The sequence below is a fragment of the Chrysoperla carnea genome, chromosome 1 (genome assembly GCF_905475395.1).
Source record: "Chrysoperla carnea chromosome 1, inChrCarn1.1, whole genome shotgun sequence".
In the NCBI taxonomy this organism is placed as follows: domain Eukaryota; kingdom Metazoa; phylum Arthropoda; class Insecta; order Neuroptera; family Chrysopidae; genus Chrysoperla; species Chrysoperla carnea.
The window spans coordinates 72,901,312-72,918,305 of NC_058337.1; the positions used below are offsets into that span (position 1 = coordinate 72,901,312).

A 16,994-nucleotide genomic window follows, 5' to 3' on the forward strand; every position below is an offset into this window, starting at 1 on the left:
TCACTTGATCAGATACTTTTTAGTATTATTTTTAACATTATTTTAAACAGGTTTCTGAACGTGTTAAGAGTTTCCCTGAAAATTGACCCGTTTGACTCCCATATGGGTTTTTGGTTTATGAAATTATAGCTATAATCAAAAGACTCACTATTTGAAAACTAAATAACTTGTATGAAGAAGAGAAAATGAAAACTAAAGTTTCACGACTTTACGAGAAAAATATGGTGTTTACGAAAAAAAGTTTCAAATAAAAGGTGTTAGTTTTGTTGACAGAAACATTTTTTGTGGTGATGGGCATATGGACCCATGACTTAATGGATCTATGCTGCTCGTTTATACGAACTTGACGAGGTATTGACAAAATTTTTGTTTGGTTTAAGAAATAAAAGGCGACGACGAATACCCAGACCGGGACGGCTCAAACTCACTTTTTACATCCCGAATACACTATAAAAATTTCAGTTCGATATCTCTTATCGCGTACTGATCGATGGAAAATTTTTTGATTTGCAACTATACCAAAAATTTTTTTACAGCATCAATATTTCTAAGTGTTACAAATTTTGGAGTAAACTTAATATACTCTGATATATTTCATCCATACAGGGTATAAAAGTTATGTACATTGTACATATACTTGGAATGTATCAAAAGAATGGACAAGTGGAATAAAAAGTTTGATCAATATATGGCCTTACATTAAAATATTTACTTTTTTAGGACTCCGTAGTAAAAAAAATTAACCCTTATCTAAATAGTTTAGTGAAATCTTCCTGTATAATGCTTTTTACAGAAAGTTTTGATGTGTAACATGACTTTATTATATTGGAGATTAATTTCATGAATGTATAGAAAACTCATAAAAGAATAGATAAGTCGCACTATTTTAATTTTTTCACTTTTTTATTCGAAGTAAAGCATACCACGCTGCATACGTAGTACTAAATAGGCAAGAAATGTTTGGAAGGAAATGGGCAGTGGTGCAGCTTGCATTGGATGTACACAGCTATAGTTAGACTAATCATCATATATGGCGCCATATATGGTTTGGTAGGACGCCATGAATCACTATACAGAATGTTCGATTTACATCTAGGCATTTAATATATCATGAGTATGACAGAGTACATGCTTTAAGCAATGCATCTACGTAAGAGGTATTATAGGTGTTATATGAAATTGTAAAAGTGACTTGTATCTTGGCTTATCTGTTGTAGTTTCTCTATTCAACTAAAAAAGTCCCACTATCCAAGCGTCTTACAACTATCTCAACGCATATCGAAGCTTCACATGTATATAATACCTCTCACTTAGATGCATTGCTTAATGCGTGTATTCTGTCATACTAAAAAAGCTAATAGTTTTATAGAAACTTATAATGTATGCTGTCACGATAAAGGAGAAAAGACTGATTCAAACCATGCCAACTACAGAACTCGAGTATATCGACGGGTATAACAAAGATTAATTACATGGGTGTACTCAGATTTTGGCCCAAAGGGGACAACAAAAACTTTTGGTATGGCAAAAGAGAGATAGTTACTTTCGCATTTATAATATAAGTAAGAATGGGTTAAGTACGTGAAGTTGTAAATAATGTTTAAATACTATCGGTAAATTATGTTAACTTATGAATTAATTTCTGTGAAGAATGACTACGGATCCCTTTTACGAGAGTCCCTCTAACTCAATTTATTTAACAATAATATGCTTTTTCATGTAAAATAAACATGGCTTTAAAGAATATTGAAGTTAATGTAAAAAGCAAAACATACAATTCAATAACTTTTGAATGGCATTTAATTAAATTGTTAACAAACGAAATAACATTGAACCCATATTTTTTACTTGAAATTTTTAATAAAACTGAAAATTGGAAAACAATTTATACGTAAGTACTTAGTCCAGTAATTATGATAAACAAAGTTTGTATTCGGATCTGATTTATGATTTCGATGGGTGGGGTAGGTTGTATTTCGTGGTAATCATCTTCGTTGTATATTTGGCTTTTCTAAAAGTGAAAAAACTAACCATATAGTTCGGGTGTTTTTATGTGTGCAAAATATATTATACACCACAAATTCTGTGTACCGTCGTGAGGGACTTTCTAAACCTACTTCGTATTTTTCTATTGGAATCGAAAAATTAGACAGAAGAGCGACTCTTTAGGAGAAATAATTATGGTATTGGCGTTTCTAGAATTCTGCTGTAGTAGGGGGTCTAAAAATAGCATTTGACAAAAACAATGCAATAAAGAAAGTAATTTTTAATAAAAATTTTGTTTTTAGAGGGTATAAAAATTGGTTTAAAGTTTGTAATTTACAACCCGGTCCTGGATCTATTTACAAATTTCGATTAGGTATTTATGATGGTGAATTGAACAACCTCTATGAAGATTTAGAAACAGTACGGTGGAGTCCAGTTTTTAAAGTCTGCACCGAAAATCACCCGTTCACCGTTGCACAATTGAATAAAGCAATTGAAAAAGATAATGTTCAATTACTTAAAGAAATTATTAAGACAAGGTTGGCAAAACAACTTTATTGTTTATTATAAAAGTTTCAGTTTTCCTATTAGTCAAAAAATTCTTAAAATTAAAAGCGATAAGTAATAAAAACTCAGATCGAATAAAGCCAAAGGAGATCTCTTATTCACCATTTTTCTGCTGTTCACTATTTTTAACATTCTTTATTATACCATGCATATATGTAATATGCAAGGTATACTAAATTTAGCCCCAAGTTTGTAACGCATCAAAATATTGATGCTATGGACAAAATTTTGGTATAGGTGTTCATAAAATCACCTTATTAGTACATTTTCCGGTTGTCTGTCTATCGTCTGTCCGTCTGTCATCACGATTACTCAAAAACGAAAAGGGATATCAAGCTGAAATATAGCGTGCTTAGGACGTAAAAAGTGAGGTCAAGTTCGTAAATGAGCAACATAGGTCAATTGGGTCTTGGGTCCGTAAGACCCATCTTGTAAACCGTTAGTGATAGAACAAATGTTTAGTTGTAAAAAATGTTCCTTATAAATAAATAACCAACTTTTGTTTGAAACATTTTTTCGTAAACATCACTGTTTACCCGTGAGGACGCAAATTAGGCGTAAATTGTATAGTATCGTATTATATGGGGATATCAGTTATGCATGTGTGACATGTATGTATGTGTTATGTGATAGAGTAATCAACACTGTCTATTAATGGTATTTCAACAATTAACTCAGTTAATTGTTTGTTTTCACTTGTTTTTAAATTAGGATAAATTTTAATCGAATAAACGTTTCATTATTTCTAATAAATTTTTAATACCAATTTTAGACCTTCTATCTTGGAAACTGAAGATTCAAGCACTCTTTCACCAATAGTTAAAGCTGTAACATGTAACAATCTGCCAATTGTAATACATTTATTTAATAGTGGTTTTGTAGATATTGATAGTCCCAATATTTTAACGGGTCGAACCACCTTAATGGTAGCCGTTACAAATCAATTTATGAAAATTATCAAATATTTAGTTGAAAATCATGCTGATATCAATCGACAAGATATTAATGGATGTACTCCTATACATTATGCAATTGATATGAATAATTTGCTATGTGTCAATTATTTATTGGATAAAGGAGTTAATTTAACAATTTCAGATGGTTGTGGATATATTCCATTAATGCGTGCTGGTAAGTTTTGGGACTTTTTAGAAGAAACTTAAAAAAATTCACAAAGAATGTAAAAAATAATTTTTAAATGAATACTATCAATAGAAGAGTCTAAATAAGGCTGTGATTGACGGAGACTTCGAAACCTAATTGCTCATAAACTAATTATTTGGCGGGACAGCACTATTCTCGTGTGAATGATTCCCTGGTTTGTAACGCTTAGTAAAATGTTGGTATACAGTATCCACCCGCCCGTCTATGGACACGATAACTCAAAAACTAAAAGAGATATCAAGCTGAATTTTAATATGTGGTCAGGACGTAAAAAGTGAGTTTGAGTTCGTAAATAAGCAACAGAGGTGGATTGGGTCTTGGGTCTGCAGGACCCATCTTGTAAAGATGGGTCTCAAAGATACAACAAAAATTTAAATGTAAATAATGTTCCTTATAAAAAAAAATAAATAAACAACTCTTGTTTGAAACATTTTTTCGTAAACATCATTGTTTACCTGCGAGAGCGCAAATTAGGAAAAACTTTCTTGCCCATTTCCTCCAAAACTATAAAAGATAGGGAGTTGGAAATTTGCAGGTAGTTTATATTAGAGGGATTGTGAAACATTCTCGAAAGGCCTCCATACATACATTAAATAAACGGGCAACTCCTCCTTAAATTTTCAGAATTGATTTAGATTTAGTCCAACTTCATATAAAAAAACAAGAATTTTATCCAAAAATGCCCTGGCACTCGTAAACCCTCAATCGATCGGTAATGTACCCAAATTTTTGTTATATATAATAATATGTTTCGTTAACTATAACAGACTAAAATTTCGGATCCTTTTCTACTAATTTTTTTTTTCTATTACCTACGGCCGACTCTTCTTCCTAAACACAATTTTTATGTTTTTAAAGAGAACTATTCTCTAATCTATTTTAAATTGAGTAAAAAATTGATTAAATCAGTCTAACATTAACCATGTAAAATAAATATTTAATATGATTTTAATAAAGGGAAATCCTGTATCTTTAATTTAATATTCGTGTTTATTTTATCTAATTAATAATAAATGTAATTTAAACATTTAAACATCTTAATTAATGTTATCTAATAAATAACACACGCATTTTTTTAGAAAATTTTTCATAATTTGTAGTAATTATGGATGCCGATTATAAGATTGTTGAAAGCATCTATAAAAAATGGAAAAACGCTGTAAAAATTAAGGATAATAAAGGTTTAAGTTGTATTGACCATTCCAAGTCAAATAATCGAAATGAGTTACTTCAATTATTTGGCGAGAAAGGCTGATTGAAAATGTTCAAAATAATAAACCGGCTTTGGTGCTGATTTTGCTATACTACTTTAATTGGCTATGTGCCGACAAATTGAACTAAAGCTGACTGCATAATTTATGCCAGAATTTTTTATAAGGAATTACATTCAAAATTACATAGGTACCTTCCATGTAAGCAAAAGGTAATGTGCGTTCGATTTGGTAACTAAATTTTAAAGTGGTTTAGTGAAAGGTTAGACAGTGTCGTTATTTTTAGGCAAACTGAAAGTCTATCAAGCTACATTTTCTTATTAACCAAAATTTTTTTTTTTTTTAATTAGGAGGAATTAGCTTGATGTGTTAAGCTACCCCTCGACAACGAAACTAGCCATAAAATAAAGGTTTAGAAATTGAAAAAATTCAGATTAATAGTGACCATTTGAGTTTGCTTAACGAGAACACTTTATGTTTTTATACCCTATATATATTATATATCAAAGTATACTAAGTTTAGTCCCAAGTTTCCTACGAATAAAATTTTGGTATAGGTGTTCATAAAATCACCTGATTAGTCTATTTCCGGTTTATCGTCTGCTTGTTTGGCCGAGTGAACAAGATAACTCAAAAACAAAAGGAGATATCAAGCTTAAATTTTTATAGCGTGCTCTGGACTTAAAAAGTGAGGGTAAGATCGTAAATGAGCAGCATAGGTCAATTAGATCTTGGGTCCATAAGACCCATCTTGTAAACCGTTAGAGATAAAACAAAAATTTAAATGTAAAAAATGTTCCTTATAAAAAAATAAACTTTTGTTTGAAACATTTTTTCGTAAACGTCACTATTTATCAATGAAAATTTGCAGGTAGCTCCAATTATTGGTCTTGTGAAACATTCTCAAAAAAAGCAAATAGCGGCCGAAAAGCCGCTATAATTGTGTAAGTTTTTTTAAACTCTTCTAAATTATAAAAAAATAATACAAGTACTGATATTCAACACTTTCTATGCAGGGTATTTTAACAATTAACTCAGTCAATTGTTTGTTCTCACTTGTTTCTTATATCATGAATACATCAAAAACATTTAGTAATTTTGTACATGATATCTTTGAATTGGCTTAGTGCCTAGTTTACACGAGTTTAGTAACTAACGCTTGGCTATTGTCACTCGCACTAACATATTGTGTGTAAACAGTTAGCTTATGATTAGTTTTTCTTTATTATCAAGATATTTTATTTAATTTTGTTGTACTACAGAATAATTTACCAATTCAGTTGTAGTATAAAAGAGTATTAAAGTCGTAATTAGTATTCGACCTAAATGCAAGCTTCCAATGCTTTTAGGGCACTTTTTAAAGAAAAGTCGACTAATAAAGTTATAAAAGTCTGTCTGGTTTGCTGTATTATGTAGCCTTTCAGTATTACACTAAATTTTAAGACTCCCCGTATCCTATTATATCGCACGTACGTTGGATTTTGTAAGATCAATGATTCTTCTATTCCATTACATTTTTTTAAATATTATTATCCAGTAAAACGTAAAACTGTAGCATAATATTATCTCGCATTAAAAAATTTTTTAATCCGAATTTAAAGTTTGCAAACATAATTTTCTAGAGTGTTCCGAGGTGTTCGTTCGGACCCTATGCTTTATTAACTCGAAAATTAGAAAATATTAATTTTAATAAAAACAGTTTATCATTACATAAAATTCAGCGTGTTTAACCAAAAGAAACAAATATAAAGGAAATTAATGAGTTTAGCTTAAATAATAAAAAAATTGATTGGGTAGAAAAAATTTATAGATTCGTTTATATCGACATGAAACTATTCATTATTAATTTCATGGCTATCATTTTTTCTTTAATAACTTTACTTTCCTTTTAGATTTAATGTGTTTATTTTATTGATTAATTTATAGTCTTAAATTATGCAAATTTATATTGTTGTAAAAAACAAATGTGAAACACAATTTATTACATGAAGCAAATTACACATTGAAATATTTGTACCGTTTAACTTTATCAAAATGAATAATTTATTTCGAAATTGTAGAACTTAATCCCTTTGGGTATATGAACTGTGTTCTTCTGAACTTAAATACAATTCGTGTAAGGGGTAGAGCATTTGAATTATTTTAAACTAAAAAAAATCACTTTTTGGAACAGTTTCCTAAAAAACTAATTTTAAACATTGCAATATTTTATTGAACTGTATATATAGCCCAGCTGTATATATAGATAGCTATTTATATATACAGTTGTACTACACGAAAAATATCAAAAATATTTTATAAATAAATTAAAAATATTAAAAAAATAAAAATATTTTTTTAAAATTCATTAAATTAAATTAAATTAAATATTTTATTTTTTTGATAGTTTTTTGGATATTTTTTCAGCCAAATATCTTGAGACCTATTGCTTCTACAAATATTTTGTACAGAACCCTTTCTATGTAAAATTAACAAATATAATAACTAAAACTGCCATAAACTTAATTGTTGACGAGATATATGAAAAAAAATTATTTTCGCGACCTTTGAACTTGAATATTTTTTTTGCGCACATGATTTTGCAATGGACTTTTCATAGGTCATTTCTTGCATCTGAATAAAGATAATCTCGGTGAAAAAACTTCACTTGGATTTTTTAAGCAGATCGACTTTTTTATTGACTTATTTCTCTTTGCTAATATATACTTTAGAATTTAAACAAAAATGTTTTAATAAATTAGACAAAATTTCAACTTAAATATTGTTCGATTTTATTTGAATAAAAAATACATGCAGTATCATCGTGTAAGAAAACAAAATAAAATTTTTCGCATATAATTTTCGTTCAGGTATGCATTTTTTCTATTATTAAAAAAAAAAAAAAAAGGTGAATCTTACTTAGTTTATATAATTTTATTGAGTGATACTAGCTAAAGTATCAAAAATATAGCATGCCCCACAACTTTGTTAACGAGTATTATGTTTAAGAAATGTTACTTTTACAAAAAAATTAAGAGGATAAAAGTTTTGTAATTTGAAAGGCCTAAAGGTTTAGATTTTTGATAATTCAACCAAGCTTTTGATGATTGTTTAGATCAAGTTTCAAACTTATTGTTTATTGTGTAATTATTTACTTATTATTAATGCTTCTTTGGCATCATCTATAACATTTTACCATGCTTGTTATTAAGAGAACACCAGGGTTGCAAAATCATTCGTTAGACTGTCTTGAAAGTGTATCATAATAAGATATAAATCACGAAAATTTTAACATTAACATAATTAACCATAAAGAAAATTTTTAAGCCTTTTCTGTTCTTCAAGTACGACATAATGCTTGCTAACTAAATTGTACAAGGACACCTTGCATTTTAAATTAACTAAATAATTAAAAATTGCAATTATTAATTTTTTAAAGTATATTTATTTATTAAATTTATTATTTGTAAACACTTTTTTCTTTTAAATTAAATTATTAAACGTCAAAATGAAACACAAAAATTACATAGCTGGTTGATGCCACACTATTTTACCACTTAAACATCCTGTAACTAACAAACAATGTTTGGGGCTAAATTTTGAACTCACTACAATATCCGAATGGCACATATTTGTTCCAAGTTCAAATAATCGAACCGGACCATCATCCGGCACACACGTAGATAATTCATGACATTGTGGTGAGAACGCTAGTAATCTGATTCCATATCCAAATGGGGAACATATTAGTCGACCATCTGGAGAAAAACATTGTTCTTTGATAAAACCTTTTCCAACGTTGGGTTCTTCAATAAAATGTGTTAAGCGTGGCATGTTTTTATATACTAATGCTGTAGGTTTAGTTTTTGACTGCCGATGTTGAAGTTTACGTTTTTGACCAGATGTTGATGGGGACGAGGTAGGTGATTCATCACCAGAATTATCGCTACCGTTATTCAGATTCATATTCGGTCCTAGTATACCGGTTGTAGTACTTGATATTCTTTGCATATTGTTAAAATTAAAATTACCTTCGGGATTTCTATTGACTAATTCACGGCGTATACGAGCCTCCCGTATTGCTATTAAAGCTTCCCACACGTCAGTGCTAGTCATTACCTCCCCAGTGGATGCATTTTGTTGTTGCTGTCTAGCCGGACGTGTTGCTGTGGAGCTCGAACTACCCGAAGATGAAGCCGATGTGGCCGTTGATGATGGTGCTCCATTTGATGTAGATGCCGATGAAGGGCTAGTTGTACTTGTTGAAGATGAACCAGACGCAGTGGCCACTGTTGAAGAAGCTGCCGCTGAACCTCTAGTTTCACGTGAGGATAAATTCGGTGGTCGATATAATGAAATCGATGAAACGGATCGATATGAAGCTCGAGTTCGTACATCATGAGCTAATTGGCCAAATATTGTGGCGGATATTGTGCCAGCTGATAAAGGTACACCTTCATTATCGCTGGTATCTGTTTCGGATATTAAAAATTGACCAGCTACTGGCTCTTGTTCATATTTGTCAGCTTCATTTTGGAAATCTTCCATTTCTTGTACTGTTTTTGATTGTATGTCATGAACGCAGGTCCACTGGAATAAATAAAAATTTTAATTTCAACAAACAGGACTAAAAATAAAGAATAGAGTGTGTACACATTTTATGATTGAGTTAAAAAATGTGTATTTTGAACCAATTCATAACAGAAAAAATTTTCTTTACGGAGTTGGAGTTTTCTAGAAATGTTTCACAGAATTTCAGTATTTGATCTATTCTTCAAATTGGTTTTCGCTCAAATAGTTATAATTTTTCAGTTTTAAAAATTTTTAAGTAACCTTGATATAGTTTATAGTAAACTTGATATTTTCTAATATAAAATCATAAATAATACGGAAGATTGACCTGAGAAATTATTTATTGCAAAATAATTAATTAGCTTATATTAACTACATAATTAGCATACCTAATTAATATTAGTTTCACGAACAAGGAATAGACATTTTAAAATTATAAAAATGTATTTTTATTTGTAATATATGTATTAAATATTAATAAATTAATAAATGAACTAATTATTTAATTTATGTATATTGATTAATATATCAGATCAGCTTGTAGATTATATTATTATACAAATCATTACATGATTAATATAATTATTTTTTCATTAACAAATTAACTGACTGTTAATGATTTATTATTATTAATATAATTAATGAATGGAAATGTTTTTTTGTAACTTTAAAGTTCTTTGTGTAGAAACTTTATTTTAAAATCCATACGCACGTGAATTTGTTTGCATTTGGTCGTGATGCGCACTTCGGGGATATTTTAATGTGTCACTAAATTATAAAAAAATTGAATACTTTTAAGGTTTAATTCAACACGTTTCAGGTAACATAGATAGAAAGCTACCAACAGATAATTTTATGTCATTCAATACGAAACGTTTTAAGATCACAGCTCTTCTTGAACTAATATGACGCCCTTGTTAGCAAACATAATAAAATTTGTTTCCTTTAAAAACAAAGTTGCTTGACTTTTTTTCTAAAAGCATAAGTTTTTAAGGCATAGTTCAAAGTTGAAAGTCACACACTTTTTCTGAAACTTTTAACCATGGGACACACTGTAGGTTTGTCTGCTACGCTTGCCAACGCTTCGACAAGCTGACAATTACATAGCTGCGATTGTTCATCTGCTGTGATTATTAATCTTTTGTGATCTTTGTCGTTTTCACATCTTCGTACAACGCAGCAAGAATTTTGACTCAGTAGTCAAATAGTGTTATTTCAAAGGATTGGGGGATAAGGAACTTATTCATCCCCCGCACCCGGAGTTTCTGTCGGCGACCCTGCTCACACTTCTAATACTCTATAAAATGAGTATGAACGTAATAATCAATCCAAGAGCCAATAATTGAGTGTAGTGGTTTGCACAAGTATTCTTATTACACAGTATGAGCGGGTGCGAATGGAGTAATTTCATACCTAATAAGGTAAACTATTTTTGCACACGAGTTATAACATAGTTTTTTTTTTTTTTTTTTTTAAATATTTATTCCTATATCGTAAAATCATCACTGAATTAAGTTTCTCCCATAGAATATGCTATCAGTTTTCAAAATAAAAAAAGTCTAATATAGTTTCTTGATGTTTGTAATGCAATGCATACTTTAAGCGAGGGACTCTATACTTTGCTCCTGCGTAAAAAAAATGGCATTTGTGAATATAATATGGACTCACCTCTGACGTTTCATCACTATTTATATTTCTTGACATACAACACCATCCATGCGGATGAATTTGTAACGAACTCACAACTTCAGCTTCATCGCCAACTGGAAAATCTGTGATAAATTCCACTCGATTGCTTGTACGTTTCGGTGAAAATAGATGACTAAATGCATTTGCTACAGGTATTGTTTGTGAACTAAGTTGCATTAAACGATACATATTTGGCTGTCAAAAAATACAAAAGGAAAAAAATGTAAAAATATTTGAAATTTTAAATAATTTTAGTTATAAAATCGAGATTAAATATGCTATCGAGATATGGAAAAGTTTCGATAATCACTTATTAATACCTCATTTTCAGTTGATATGTAAGATATATGCGCTGAATATATTTAATCAGAATAAGCTTTTCTATTTTATTTCAAATAAGATTATAAAAGCGTGAAAACACAACTTTTCCGTAAAAATAACCTCCTTTGTTTTTTTTTTTTAGATTCTTCCTTTAGTTTTAGACATCATCAAGTGAACTAATATTCGTTCATTAAACCAGTTAGTAATGATTAGCAAAAAAAATGAATATGTTTACCTCATAACATTTTTTATACCTTAAATCCAGAGAGATCTTGTGCCAATGTTTTTAAATTGAGATCATGTATTAAAATTAAATAACCGCCAGTTGTACAAATCACCATTTTTGATGCATTCGGTGATAAACGCGTGCGCATTAAACCATTTGTATGAAATACACGTTTATGCGTTAAGCTACTTTCCGTGTAACTATTTATATCCCACGTATATATACTTCCATCAAAGCCGGATGTCACTAATAAGTCATCTTTGGGTGAATATTCAATATTCTTTACCTAAAAATTTAAATTTAGACAATAGAAATTAGAATAGCAATTATTGTTACACGCACGCTAGAATCTATCTAGCGAAAGAAAAAAGAACTATACAGGGTGCTTTTTAACCTGCATTTGCAAAAAAATTAAAATACAAGTCAGATACAAACAATTGTTTCAAACAAAAGTTTGATTATTTGAAAGCCTCGATCGATTCCAAATGCATCCAAAACTTGTTTTTTAAGCAAAAAAAAAAAAAAAAAAAAGATTTTGAAATCTTTTTCAAATTTTTTGCAAATTTCAAGTTAAAAAAGACACCTGTACCTATAGATATATAATATTTAACGGAAACGTTTACAATGTTGTTAAATGTTTACATATATAAATAGACTAAGGTAATAGTGGTTGACAAAAAAAATTTTTTTTAATAAAGAATTATATAAAACATTAAATAATTTATTTTATTAATTTTGAATCACTATGTCGTTTAAATTTTGTTGTAGTGTGTCAATGTGCAAATCTTCAAAAACTGTAAATTCTGATTTAAGCTTTAATAAATTCCCAAAGTGCAGTAAAAAAGTAAAATGATTAAATACGGAAAGTTTAAAATTTTTAATTTAAAATTGTGTCGTGTTCATTTAAAAAATAATGATTTTTTCAAAGTTGTAAAATTAATTGTACTTACATATGATATTGATAACATATGTAAATACAAATATGATACAAATTTTGCCTTTTCATTCAATGAAAAAATTGCCCGAGTCTAACAAATATATTTTATACACGTGGCGCTGACATTCTAGTATTTAAATCCTATACATAGCGAAAGTGTTAAGTTGACCCAAAAATTGCTAGAAATATTACTCGTAAAAATTTCTTTCACATCATATACAGAATAAAATTAGTTGTAGGATTCATAATGAACGAACGTTAAATTGATTTTTACTGATACCGCTTCGTTTTACTGAAAATTTTTATAAATTTGCACGCCTAAATAATTTGATATTATGTGCATCGAATGTTAGTGATTCAATTAAAATTATTATATATTAAAAAATAGATATGTATTAAGCTTTCAATTTCATCTTACCCAATTGGAATGTCCTTGTAACGTTCTAGTCTTATGTTTTAAGTTTCTAGCGTCCCATAATGCTACCGTACTATCATCTGAACATGTTGCAAAAGTTCGATTATCCAAAAATCTATAAAAAAAAAACATTGTTAATTGGAATCATATGGTAAAAGTATTCATTGCAAAAAAAGTGAATTTTATATCAAGTTTTCTTTGAAAAAGATTATTTGCAGTTTTTACATCTGATGTACTATTAACTAGATACGATTTCATGAATTATTGTTTTTAATTTTGAGAGCTTTTCGATTAATAGTGGCCAAATTTATTTTTTTGTAATAAGCAAATTTGTAAAAACTTATCCTCTAAGCATTTTTCAACATCGAGCAAGATCAACATCGTAAAATTGATATTTTTTAAATACATTGGTAATATTTCCAAAAAAAATATCAATTTTAAATTAAATCAAATAATGCAGTTCCACATTAAAGTTAACTTTTCTAAAAATAAACTTATATATTAAGAACCATGAAAACTATCAAAAGAAATGCGAAAGGCCATTCTTTTGAGGGTTACGCTGAATTCTGACATGGCGCTACCTATCGGGTCTAATTGATGAAATTCTAAATCATCCAGGGGTCAGGGGCACTCAAACATCCACACAAAAATTCATCAAAATCGGTTCAGCCGTTAAGGAAGAGTTCAGTTACATATACACGGATAGAATAATTCATATACCTGAGTTAATAATTAATATAACTAAAATAAACGAGGAATCAATGGAAACCGTTTAAATTCGAAAATTCAATCAATCAAATCAATGTTGATTTTGATAACAATTATATCTTGAATTTGCGCCAATCGTTAGTAGAGCTATAACAAACTGTATACACCGAATATTGAGTAACGGGTACGCCATTTACTGAAACGTTACTCACGAATTTATCATGTTACTCGCATTTTTCGTTACTCAAATTCTTTATTTAGAATACATATACTTTGACTTATAAAGTTGAACTATAACTGACTTAAAATTTTAATTGAAATTTTATTAGGTAATATGTATCAAAAGTAACGAGTAACGTAACGATACGATTGTAACGGGTACTGATTATTTTAGTAACGAATACATACGGGTATTCAATTCCTCGTTACGTAGCAACAACCAATTTCATCTGACAACTGGCCAGTAGGAAGTGAGAAAACCCAAAATTTACAATTTCTCGACTAATAACTGAAAATCGAAATTTTTATCATTAGCAATGTAGTAGAAAATAAAAAGTACTTTGATTTATCATCTGATTTGTTGTCTGTACTAAGTCTAATATTTACAAAAAATATTTATGGTTTAAGACGATTGTTACAGAAGTTATTTAGAAAAATTTCCAGATTTTGATTTCTTCCTAAAAATCCAAATTATTATTTTTTAAACATCAAGTATTCTTTAAATTTCGATTTCTCAAAAAGTACTGCTCAGAGTTTCAAAAGTTTTCAAAATTTGACATCTATCTAGCAAATTGCATTATAATACTCTGAATAAAAATTTGTTAACAACTCACCTCACACAATTAACACAATCACCATGAGCATAATCCACAGATTTGACCACTTTTCGATTTAATGGATCGAACATAATAATAGATTTTTTTTCACAAGCAGCCACAAGTAGTGACCTAACATAAAAAGAAACCCTCACATTAATATTACGAATTTTTACAACACTAATATTTTTATACGAACCCATCTGGTGAAAATTCTAAATTAAACACACCACCATGAATTTTATTTGAAGTATGCTGGAATTGATCCCATGAATTGCATGGCAAAAGACTGTAATATAACTTTTCACTAAATGCATCTTCAAATCCTAACCGTCTTTTCACACCTAATTCTCTATCTCTTAACCAATTTGGATTTAAAAGTCGTGTACGACTTCTTTCTTTTGTCATTATTTATGAAATTGTTCGGAGTATTAAGTTTTTTATGCGAAAAAAAACTTAAAATGCGGAAATTATAAGTGTAGTATTTTTTTTGTATGTTAATCTAACCTTCAATTTTTAGTATGATATAATCTTCATTATTGTAATGATAATGTAAAAACAAAAGGTTATTTCTTTGTGGCTTGAATTAACTTAACTGAAACACTCCATTTAATAAAAGTTATAATAAATATGTTGAAATTGAATTTGTAGGAAAAACAAAAAGTATGATAAGAAATGTCAACCAACGTTTTTGACGTTTTCTTGTGACAAATTCACACTACACCGACATCATTTTTATCCGTTTTGTTTATTACCACCTCAACGTGAATTGTATAGATGGATGTACCATCTAAGTTGTATACATCTTTTAATATAATAAATATACTTCTACGTTCTACTACCATAAACTTATAATAAAACATCCATACCACAAAAATGAAGGAGTGGAAATCAATCTTCTTTTAAAAATGTTTGTAATTACTTTTTTTTTTGTTGCTGAACAAATACCAGTTGGATTTTGATTTTTTTTAAACTTTAAACAATTTTAATTGAAATTTTTATTTAAAATATACTTTGATTGTTGTTTACGTCCAACGTATTTTATAAATGGGCGTTCAAGGCACTTTTGATGATGATACTGTAAATTGTTTTTCTAAAAACATATTTATCTCTAGTGTTTGATAATAATTTTCATTTTTAAAATATTATCTGATTGAAATTTTATTTTAAATTATATTGAATTTTTTTTCGTATATGCATCAATGTTTTTCTGTTTTGATTGTATTATACCATGTATATACGAAATATATCAAGGTAGACTAAGTTTAGTTTCAAGTTTGTAACGCTTAAAAATATTGATGCTACGAACAAAAATAGCTTAGAAACAGGGCCCGATCTAGGTATTTAGCCGATCCGGGCAATAATAATATTTGCCGCCTTTTACACTCATACCATATACATAGGCTTTTTAATGCTTGAAACTCGATAAATAAAATTAATCGAGGAAAATGTTTCTAACGAAAAATATTAGTTTCAAAGATCTTTAAATATTATTTTCGCGACATTTGACTTGAATATTTTTTTTTTGTGCGCACATGATTTTACAAAGGATTTTTCATAGGCCATTTCTTCCATCCAAATGAAGATAATCCCGGTGAAAAAACTTTACTTGAATTTTTTAAGCAAGAACACCTTTTAATTTTACTGGACTATAAATTGCGTTGGTAATATTATATATATGCCCATCAATAAAATTAGACTAATAAAGTAGTGTGTCGTCGTTACTATGGAAAATCTTGTTTACCCGTAAGAGCGCAAATTATATATGTAGTTTGTATTATATGGGAATATCAGTTAAGTGTGTATGCATGTTATGTATGTTTGGCTATCTTTCTTTACTTATATGACGTAAAAAAACAAACGATTGCGAGATCAACACTCTTTTTACATGGTATTTCAACGATTAACTCAGTCAATTGTTTGTTTTCACTTGTTTTAAACCATTTGTGTAGTGTCTTTATTTTAGTGTTTTGGGTATTATTATAATTATTACTTGTGACCAAAGTCGCATATATCTTGTGACTATTCGCGTCTCCAAGAAACTATAAGGGGACTATATCTATTTACATGGTACACGTTGGGTGCTAACTTATGGCAGGGACAATCAAATCGACGCCAGAGTTTCCAGTGATTAATTTTGACGTTAAAGAAGACTGTTATGCAAATTACGCCTAAATCACTATTAACTCGATTTTCAATTGTTTTTATCACTATCGAATTGCCTTGTGGGACACGAATTATTAACCTATCCTAAGGAAATGGGGTTATTTGCCCATACTTGTCACAGTCAAGGACTATAGCATACTATCGAAGAGTTACATAAAATGTGATCAATATATTTGAAATAAACTTATGCAAATCAGTACGTTTAAGCATCTGAAATTTATGTTAGCGGCCAAAATAT

General features: G+C 29.1%; 2 protein-coding genes across 2 annotated transcripts; one reads left to right on the forward strand and one right to left on the reverse strand.

The window, feature by feature from the left end:
• Positions 1-1,378: 1,378 nt before the first annotated feature.
• LOC123290788 (fibronectin type 3 and ankyrin repeat domains 1 protein) lies at positions 1,379-4,972 on the forward strand. The gene is made up of 4 exons (XM_044871120.1): positions 1,379-1,452; positions 2,289-2,525; positions 3,326-3,684; positions 4,818-4,972. The coding sequence occupies exons 1-4, from the start codon at positions 1,379-1,381 to the stop codon at positions 4,970-4,972; spliced, it is 825 nt and encodes a 274-aa protein (XP_044727055.1).
• Positions 4,973-8,389: 3,417 nt separating this feature from the next.
• LOC123299120 (DDB1- and CUL4-associated factor 10) lies at positions 8,390-15,391 on the reverse strand. The gene is made up of 6 exons (XM_044881365.1): positions 14,790-15,391; positions 14,609-14,722; positions 13,071-13,182; positions 11,744-12,001; positions 11,148-11,363; positions 8,390-9,497 (listed from the first exon to the last, which is right to left on the reverse strand). The coding sequence occupies exons 1-6, from the start codon at positions 14,996-14,998 to the stop codon at positions 8,430-8,432; spliced, it is 1,977 nt and encodes a 658-aa protein (XP_044737300.1). The 5' UTR covers positions 14,999-15,391; the 3' UTR covers positions 8,390-8,429.
• Between the last annotated feature and the right edge of the window lie 1,603 nt (positions 15,392-16,994).